This window comes from Plecotus auritus (assembly GCF_963455305.1).
Source record: "Plecotus auritus genome assembly, chromosome: 2".
In the NCBI taxonomy this organism is placed as follows: domain Eukaryota; kingdom Metazoa; phylum Chordata; class Mammalia; order Chiroptera; family Vespertilionidae; genus Plecotus; species Plecotus auritus.
This window is the reverse complement of record NC_137771.1, coordinates 160,910,558-160,920,154: the sequence shown is the minus strand read 5'-3', so window position 1 is coordinate 160,920,154 and position 9,597 is coordinate 160,910,558. Positions and strand designations below refer to the sequence as shown.

The window sequence follows — 9,597 nt, the reverse complement described above, 5'->3', positions numbered from 1 at the left end:
GCCTGGTCACCCCCAACTGCCTCCCTGTGGTCCTGGTTGCCCCCAACTGCCCCCTCTGCTGGTCTGGTCACCCCTTACTGCCCCCTCTGCCAGTCTGGTCACCCCACGCAGCCTGCTGTTCAGTCATTTGGTCGTCCTTCACTAACCCCCCTGCCCGCCTTGTCGCCCCACGCAACCTGCTGTTTGGTTGTTACTGTGAGGGCGTCCTGACCAATTTGCATATTACCCTTTTATTAGTATAGACTACAAGCCTGATGCACGAAATTCATGCAAGAGGCTTGGCCCCAGTACCGCCTGCTGCCTCTGTGGCCGGGGGCCTCTGCTGCCTCTGCCACAGCCCCCTCCCACTGCAGTTTTGTCTGGAAGGAAGGATGACTGGAAGGACATCCAGTCTAATTAGCATATTATGCTTTTATTATTATAGATAAAGAGAAGACTTCAGAAATACTCTGATTAGAAGTTGGAATGGGGAAGATGGAGGTGGGCTAAGTAGAAGCAGGAAATCTTGTGATTTGGAGAGCATATCTGGCTCATATTTGACCACTCAGAGAAAGCTAAATAAATAGCTTTCCTGAGATATAACTGACACATAACAAACTCCACATATTTAAAACACACATATCACCTGTGTTATACTAGTACATACACACCATGAAACCATTACCCGTGTATCCATCACCCTAAAGTTTCCTTCCACCTTTAAATCCCTCTCTTATTTCCTCCCTGTTTCCTTTCCACTCCCAAGCAACCACTGGTCTGTTTTCTGTCATTATATTAGTTTTCATTTTCTAGAGTCTTATATAAATGGACTCACACAGTATGTCTTTCTCTCTTCTCTCTTTCATCAACATAAATATTTGTTCAATAAATTTTGTTGAAATTTTGCTAAGAATTTTTTGCATCTATATATATGTGAGATATTGGTCTGTAGTTTTCTTTTTTGGTAATGCCTCTCTCTGGTTTAGCTATCAGGGTAATTTTGGCCTCATAGAGTGAACTGAGAAGTATTCCCTGTTCTTCAATTTTTCAAGTGTTTCTGTAGAATTGGTGATATTTCTCCCCCAAATGTTTGGTAGAATTCACCAGTGAAGCCATCTGGCCTCTAGTTGTTTTTTTTCTTTTTAACTGCAATTTTAATTTCTTTATTAGATATAGGAATATTCAGATTATTCTTTTTTTTTTTTCCTTGAGAGAGCTTGGTAATTTATGTTTTTCAAGGAAATTGTCCTTTTTATCTATGTTTTCAAATTTATTGACATAAAGTTGTTCAAAATATTATATTATTCTTTTAGCACCTGTAGAATCTGTCACCACTTGTTTCTGATATTGGTAATTTATATGCAATTTTCCCTAATCAATTTGTTTAGAGGTTTATCAGTTTTCAAAATTTAGCTTTCAGTTTTCTCTTTCATTTTTTGCTTTTCTGTTTTAATGATTTGGCTTTAATCTTAATTATTTCTTTTCCTCTTCTTACTTTGGATCTAACTTGCTTTTCTTTATCTAATTTCTAAAAGTAGAAGCCGAGTCATTGATTTAATCCCTTTTCTGATATAGGTGTTTAGTGTGATAAGTTTCTCTTAAAGTACTCTTCTCAATTACATTCCAAAAATTTTGATATGTTGTATTTTCATTTTCATTCAGTTCAAAATGTATTCTAATTTCCATTTTGATTTCTTATTTGATTAATGGCTTATTTATAAGTATATAACACCCTCCCAATTTTGAGGTATTTGCCAAGAATCATTATGCTATTGATTTCTAATTTAATTTCATTGTGATCAGAGAACATATCTAGGATGTATTGAATCCTTTTGAATTTACTGAAATTGGTTTTATGGGGTAATTCTCTTCTCTGACCTTTATGCTATTTTTTCCATATTATGCTTGTGCATATAAACCTCACAGTACATTTTTATTATATGTAAGTAGCCAATAATCTTTAAAAGAGATTTAAATAATAAGAAAAATAATCCTATATAATAAAAGCCTAATATGCAAATTGTCCGCTCGGGTGGTAGTTCGACTGGGAGTTGGACCAGGAGACTGGGAGTTCGACCACTCGCTATGACATGTGCTGACCAACAGGGGGCAGCATGGTTCATGGTGGGCGTTGGCGACATGGTGCTGGCAGCAGGTGGCAGTGGAGGCGCTGCCGGCCCTGATGGGCCCCGATGAGAGTGGGACTGCAGTGGGATGGTGGAGCAGGTGAGTGGGCGGTGCCAGGCCAAGGCGTGGTGCCAGGTGGGGCTGTGGGGCTGCGAGGCTGAGGGTGTGAGCTGGGGCTGTGAGCATGGGGGTGGGAGCTGAGGTCTGATCCCCACAGGCCACCCGGAGGGACTCCACCTGTGCACGAATTCATGCACTAGGCCCGTAGTGTTATATATTTACCCTGTAGTTATTTCCAGTGCTCTTCATTGTATAGATCCAGATTCCCTTCTGATATCATTTTCCTTCTGCTTGAAGTACCTACTTTAACATTTCTCATAGTGAGGGTCTGCAGATGATAAAATCTATCAGTTGTATGTGGAAGCATTTTTACTTCATCCTCATTTAAAAATATTTTTGACAGATATTCCCTAGCTGGTTTGGTTCAGTGGATAGAGCATCAGCCACAGACTGAAGGGTCCTGGGTTTAATCCAGTTAAAAGCACGTGCTTTGGTTGCAGTTTCAATCCCTGGCTTTGGTCCTGGTGCGTGCAGGAGGCATCCAATTGATGTGTCTCTCTCACATTGGTGTTTCTCTCTCTCTGTCTCTCCCCCTCTCTTCCACTCTCTCTCCCTCTCTCTCAAAAAAAAAAAAAAGAGTCAATGGAAAAATATCCTTGGGTGAGGATTAATAACAATAACAAATACATATTTTTGACAGCTACAGAACTATAGGTTGATAGGTTTCTTTTTCTTTCAATACATTTAATATATGCTATTGTCTTCTTGCTTGTAATGTTTCTAATGAGAAATATGATGTTATCCTTAGTTTTGTTCCAATGTAATGTTTTTACTCTCTGGCTGTTTTTAAGATTTTTTTTCTTTATCATTGGTTCTAAGCAATTTGATTATTATGTGTGTATGTTATGTGCTGTTGAGTTGGCCCCAACTCTTGGTGACCAGCTGAATGAGTGATGTCCACAATGTCCTGTTCTCAACAATGCTACTCAGTTCCTGTAGACCTGTGCCTATGGCTTCTTTTATGGAGTCAATCCATCTCATACTTGACTTCATGTTGTGATCATCTTTTCCTACTGCCTTTTAGATTATTATATACCTTGATGTAATGTTCTTTCTTGTTTCCTGTGTGTTTGGGTTCTATTGAGTTTCTAGAAGGCAGGTTTGTGGGTAAAAATGCTGTTAGGAGATTGACTTAGTGATGGGAGTTTATAGAAGTTTTCTTCAGATTGATTCAACGTTGTCAGTGGAGTAGGAAGCAAGGTTACTGGCTGAGACTGCATATAGAGGAAGAGATTTGGGGCATGAGAGAAGGTATAAAGTTGTCATTTAGGAGGTTAGGAGAATCAATGGGGCAGGGAACGGTAATACAGTCTTCAGGCATCTTTAAGGGCTTAACTAAAATTTTAATAACCATAAATATAAAGTCTGCTTGGTTAGTTGTTTTTCTCCTTCCAGTTTCAGCTGCAAGGGTGCAGATGTTACAGTAATTCAGTGTGGGCCAGGGAGTTGAGAATGTATGCAGGGAAATGATTATACTGATTGATCACTGGATATATCTACATCGAACTTCCTTAAACAGGGTGGAAGCTATTAGAAGGCAGTTTCTTGTTTTCTTTTATTTTTTTGTTTTTGCATCTAGGTGTTGAATGTGTATTTGCTGATCCATATATGGGTGTGTGTTAGTAGTTGAAAACCAGGGGTTAAAGGAAGTTGTCTTTTGGAGCACATTAACTCTATTTTTGATGACTGCTTTGTAAAGTCCTTCACATGGCCTACACAGCTCTGCCTGACGATTAGGGCGGGTACCTCATACCAAGCTCACACTGTTCTCTGAACTCCAAATATACTGGACGTTCCCCTAACTTTTGCATTTGTCACACACATTTGCGTATGTGGCTCCCTCTGCTTTTCAGCTTTCTGAGTAATTAAAATATTCCTATAAACTTAGTATTTATTTACTATGCCTACTTGTAGCACTTGTCACAATTTTAATTTTACATTTGTGTCATTGATAGCTGTTTGCTACTATGCTGTAAGCTTCCCGTGAACAGGGCCTTGCCTGTTTTTAGGCCCTGCTGGATTTAGCGTAGTCTCTGGCACACTGGTAAGAAACATTTATAAATAAGTAGAGGTGAAAGCAAGTAATATGTGATATGTGAATCTTGACGTGGAGAGCATCATCTTCCTTTTAGAGAATTCAGAGAATTCACAAGAAACTTGCTAATGCTACATGCCAACCTCCAAAGCTTGGCCTGGAACCCCGTGGAGAGTATTTGGGACGAAGGTAGGACGCACAAGAACCTTTTAATCCCACAGTCCCTGTGCGAGGCGCCTGCGTACTGGCCTCGCAGGATATACGCAGGGGAGCAGGGCGGGGCTTCCGTAACCTAGGCAACAACCCGGAAGCGGCGGGCTGCGTTTACCTGTGGCGGGCCGGGCGGTTCTGGTGGCTGAAGTTTTTGGTCGTGGAAAGCAGCAGTCGGGAACGGCCAGGCAGGTTGAGGTGACGGGGCGGAGTCCTGCAGGCGTCAGCCCCACCGAGTCGCAGGGACCCGGCTACCATGCGCCGTGGTGGTGCCTTTCTGTTCCCTGGGGACCCCGGCGCCGGGGTAGAGGATTCTTATGACAGAAAGCGCACCCGCGACTCTGCGTGTTTTGAGAGAGTTTGTGCGTTTCTGGATGTGTGTCTGAGTGGGGTTGTGTCTAGCACGCGCCCTTCTAGAGCCCCCTGAGTGCGCGCGCGCACCGCTTTAATGCACCGAGCTAGAAATTGGGGGCACCCTACTGTAGCTTTCTAGGAGTTTACAGTCTAGCGGGAGAAACACTGCCCGGGGTACTCGGGGACCCGGAGGATTACTTAAGTCGATGGGATGGTCAGGAAAGGGTTTATCAGGAGGGGCCGCTTGAATGGGTTTTGGGGACTGAGCGGGCGTTAACCCCCTGGAGAAGGGAAAGTTTGAAGGGTGTTCCACACAGGGAGTTGTGGGGAGTAAGCTGTATTTGGACTCTGTTGTATCTGAGATATTTGGGAGATGTGTACAAAAGGCAGTTGGAAATGAACATTTGGTGTTTTGCGGAAAAGTGTGAATTCTTGATTTGTGATTTATTTCATTTCACAGTGTGTGTGTGCCCAGTGTATTCATAACTTTGCTGAGGGGAGTGGGAGAGATAAGTGGGGGAAGATGTGAACTCCCCCTTGGCGATCTAGAAACTCAGCTCCCTGGGAGCCAGCACCTCATTAGACTTGTTTACTATTGTATCTCCAGTGTCCTGCCAGTGCCTGGTATGTGGTAGACACTCAAAAACAGTTACAGGATGAAGAGAGATGGTCTCCAGTGGGAAGACAAGAGGACTGAGATAGAACTGGGTGAAGATCTTTGATTATGTGGTATGTGAGGAGGGGCCAACAGAACCTGCAAAGAAATGGAGAAAAGAATAGGAGAGAAACCAGGAGAAAGTATTGTGGGAGCCAAGGGAGGGGGTCTTCCAGGAGTGGGAGTCTGTAGAGCTGGAAAGGTCTGAGAAATAAGAAGAGACCAATGATTTTAGCAATTAGGAAGGGTCCAATATTTTCAGTAATTAGGAAGCTACTGGTATTTTAGATTTTCTAGGCTGTGCTAATTATTTGACTCCTTAGCACCACAAAGTCTGTTCCTTGGTTGAGAAAAATGTGTCCCCATTATTGGTGATGTTCAAGAGGACACTTTTCAGTGCAAAGATGGTTGCAAAAGTTTGAGGTGTAACGAGCTCAGTGAATGGAGGTGCTGAAATATGCCTCTCCTTCGTGAAGGTTAGCGAAAGGAAGTCCAGAGGGGGAATAGCGTGGTTACAGCTTTGTGATTTTACCGGACAGAGGCTGGAATTTAGAGTTGGCCAGTATGTTAGTTTTCTATGCTGTATAACAAAAGGCCACAAACTTAGTGGCTTACAACAGTATTCATTTATTATCTCACAACTTCTGTGGGTCAGAAGTTTGGACATGGTTTAACTGGAGACTGTAGGGTCTCAAAGTTGTGATTAAAGTATTGGTGGTCTGCATGCTGCTCTGGAGGCTCAGCTTGGGAAAAATCTGCTGCCAGGTTCACCTCACTCAGGTTGTTGGCAGAATTCATTTCCCTGTGGCTGTATGACTGAAGGTCTTGGCTTCTTATTACCTTTCTACTGGAGGCTGCCCACAGTTCTTTGAGTTTCCTGCTCCAGGCCATTTTCATAGGCAGTCACAACACGGCAGTTTGCTTTTTCAAGGCCAGCAGGAAAGACTCTTTTGCTCTTTCTCCTAAGACAGAGTGTAATACAGGGGTTCCCTTGGGGTGTGGGGCGGCCTGGGTGAGGGGCCTGTGGTGGTTTGCAGGCCTGCCACGCTCCCCAGCGACCCAAGCAGAGGCTCTGGTATCTGGTATTTATTTATCTTCTATAATTGAAACTTTGTAGCCTGGAGCGGAGCCAAGCCTTCTGCTCCCTCCATGGCAGTAGCCATTTCTGTTGGGATTTATTTATCTTCTATAATTGAAACTTTGTAGCCTTAAGCGAGGCCTGGGCCGGCCAGGGTGTGCGGAAAGCTTGGCTTCCTCCATTGCCGGGGGCAACCCTAGCCTCCTGCTCTCTCCAGCTCTGTGGCTGCCGTCATTTTTGTTGGGATTTATTTATCTTCTATCATTGAAACTTTGTAGCCTTAAGCGGAGGCCTGGGCCGGCCAGGGTGTGCGAAAGCTTGGCTTCCTCCATTGCCAGGGAGTCCCAAGCCTCCCTCCTGCTCTCTCCGTGGCTGCAGCCATCTTGGTTGGGGTTAATTTGCCTACTCACTCCTGATTGGCTAGTGGGCGTGGCTTGTGGGTGTAGCAGAGTGGTGGTTAATTTGCATATTACTCTTTTATTAGATAGGATTGATATAAGCTATTGCTTTGAAATTCTTTTTATCATAGTTAACTATCACAGTTTTCTATTAACTGTGAAGTAAAAGAACCAAGTTTTTTGATAGTTTGTTCCTTTCATTATGCTTAAATTTTTCTTCTGATGTTTTAAAATTTATTTTCCTAGATCTGTTCCCCCTCCACCTCCTCTAGTGATGCTTAATTACTAGTTTCTCTTTTATATTAAGAATTTGATATGATTATTACTCCTAGATGTCATTTGTTCGAGTGAACCGTTACAGCCCCCGGGGAGGAGGAAGGAAAGCACTGAAAGTAAAGAAGAAGAAAACGGCAGTGAAGCAAGAATGGGATGTAAGTCTAGGTGGCAGGAGAAGCAATGTAATATTACTCTGGAGGAATAGGTGTGCTGGTGTGCTGACATGGCCCTAGTCACTCAGAATGGCACTCTAAATCGGGTGCAGCATGTAATAGGATGGAATGGGTTTCTGGGCATGTTACATGGAGAGAAGAGCAGAATCCTTTGGGGAGTTTTTTTTAGAATTTAAGAGTTAAGGCTATACCCTCTACTTCTTTTGAAGAACTGTAACCTTAAGGGGTTGGGGAGTGTTTTTTTTTTTTTTTAAATAAATCTTTATTCAGATTATTACAATTATTTCTCCTTTTTCCCCCCATAGCTCCCCTCCACCCATTTCCCACCCCACCTTCTGCCCTTACCTCCCCACCACTGTCCTCATCCATAGGTGTATGATTTTTGTCCGTTCTCTTCATGAACCCCCCATACCGCTTTCCCCTTGAGAATTATCAGTCCACTCCCTTTCTATGCCCCTAATTCTATTATATTCACCAGATTATTCTGTTCCTCAGGTTTTTAATTCACTTGATTTTTAGGTTCGCTTGTTGATAGATATGTATTTGTTGTTCATAATTTTTCTCTTTACTTTTTTCTTCTTCCTCTTCTTTAAGAATACCTTTCAGCATTTCATATAATACTGGTTTGGTGGTGATGAACTCCTTCAGCTTTTTCTTATCTGTGAAGCTCTTTATCTGCCCTTCAATTCTGAATGATAGCTTTGCTGGGTAGAGTAATCTTGGTTGTAGGTTCTTGCTATTCATCACATTGAAAATTTCTTGCCACTCCCGTCTGGCCTGCATAGTTTCTGTTGAGAAGTCAGCTGACAGTCGTATGGGTGCTCTCTTGTAGGTAATTAACTGTTTTTCTCTTGCTGCTTGTAATATTCTCTCTTTGTCTTTTGCTCTTGGCATTTTAATTATGATGTGTCTTGGTGTGGTCCTCTTTGGATTCCTTTTGTTTGGGGTTCTGTGGGCTTCCTGGACTTGTAAGTCTATTTCTTTCACCAGGTGGGGGAAGTTTTCGGTCATTATTTCTTCAAATAGGTTTTCAGTATCTTGCTCTCTCTCTTCTTCTGGCACCTCCATAATTCAGATGTTGGTACGCTTGAAGTTGTCCCAGAGTCTTCTTACACTATCTTCAACTTTTTGGATTTTTTTTTTTTTGCTTTTTGCTTTTTCGGTTGAGTGTTTTTTGCTTCTTTGTATTTCAGTTCTTTGACTTGATTCTTGTGTTCCTCTATTCTGTTTCTGGGTCTCTGTATAATATTTTTTATTTCAGTCAGTGTATGTTTAATTTCTAGTTGGTCCTTTTTCATATCTTCGAGGGTCTCGTTATATTTATCGGCCTTTTCTAGGATATTCTTAAAAAGTCTTATAACCGTGGTTTTGAATTCTATATCCAGTCGTTTGTTTTCCTCCATTTCTTTCATTTGTGATCTGATTCTTTGACCCCGCATTTTCATTGATTCCCTGAGTTGGTAAGGTAGATATTTGTGCTAGGTTTCCAATATGGTCCAGTGGGTCTGCTTCCCCAGTTAACCTGAGGTGGACACTCTTGGTGGACCCCTTTGTGGACTGTGTGTACAGCCTTGTTGTAATTAAGTCTTTATTGTTGTTGGTATCACTGGGAAGAATTGACCTCCGGGCCAGTTGGCTGTAAGGATCAGCTCTGTCTATGCTGGGAGAAGTTCGGTGCTGGAGACAGCCTTATAGGATTAGACTTGCCAAATTGCAATAGCCTCTGTGCTCAGCTTGGATGGGGTGGAGTCTCAGTCTTGGCTTCCTGTCAGCCTTGCCCTTGCGCGTATGTGCGCTTTCAGTCCTCTGCCTTCCCCAGCTCGAATCTCCGCCTGAGAGTCCAGACTCCCCCCACAAGAGCGTGGGTCCCCAGGGGCTCGCCTGGAACTGGGGTTCACTGCAGTCAGAACTGGGGCTCAGTGCCGTCAGGAGCCTCTGACTCTCTTTCACTAGGGAAAGCCTGTGGCAGCCTCCGCAGCCTTTGTGCGCACTGGCACACGCGCGCGTGCGCACTTTCAGTCCTCCGCCTTCCCTGGCTCCCGAGTCTCCGCCCGAGAGTCCAGACTCCCCCCACAAGAGCGTGGGTCCCCAGGGGCTCGCCTGGAACTGGGGTTCACTGCAGTCAGAACTGGGGCTCAGTGTAGTCAGGCTCCTCTGACTCCCTTCCACTAGGGAAAGCCTGTGGCAACCTC

General features: G+C 43.5%; 1 protein-coding gene across 4 annotated transcripts in view; it reads left to right on the top strand.

Moving 5' to 3' along the window:
• The first annotated feature begins 4,513 nt into the window (after positions 1 to 4,513).
• SPICE1 (spindle and centriole associated protein 1) overlaps positions 4,514 to 9,597 on the top strand; it is a 61,840-nt gene continuing 56,756 nt past the window's right edge. For 2 of the 4 annotated variants that reach the window (XM_080655093.1, XM_080655094.1), the window contains exons 1-2: positions 4,514 to 4,659; positions 7,289 to 7,387. In XM_080655093.1, the coding sequence (XP_080511219.1) occupies positions 7,289 to 7,387 (99 nt within the window). In that variant the 5' untranslated portion in view covers positions 4,514 to 4,659. The remainder of the gene's footprint in view (positions 4,660 to 7,288; positions 7,388 to 9,597) is intronic. The other 2 variants (XM_080655092.1, XM_080655095.1) reach the window with 2 other exon arrangements.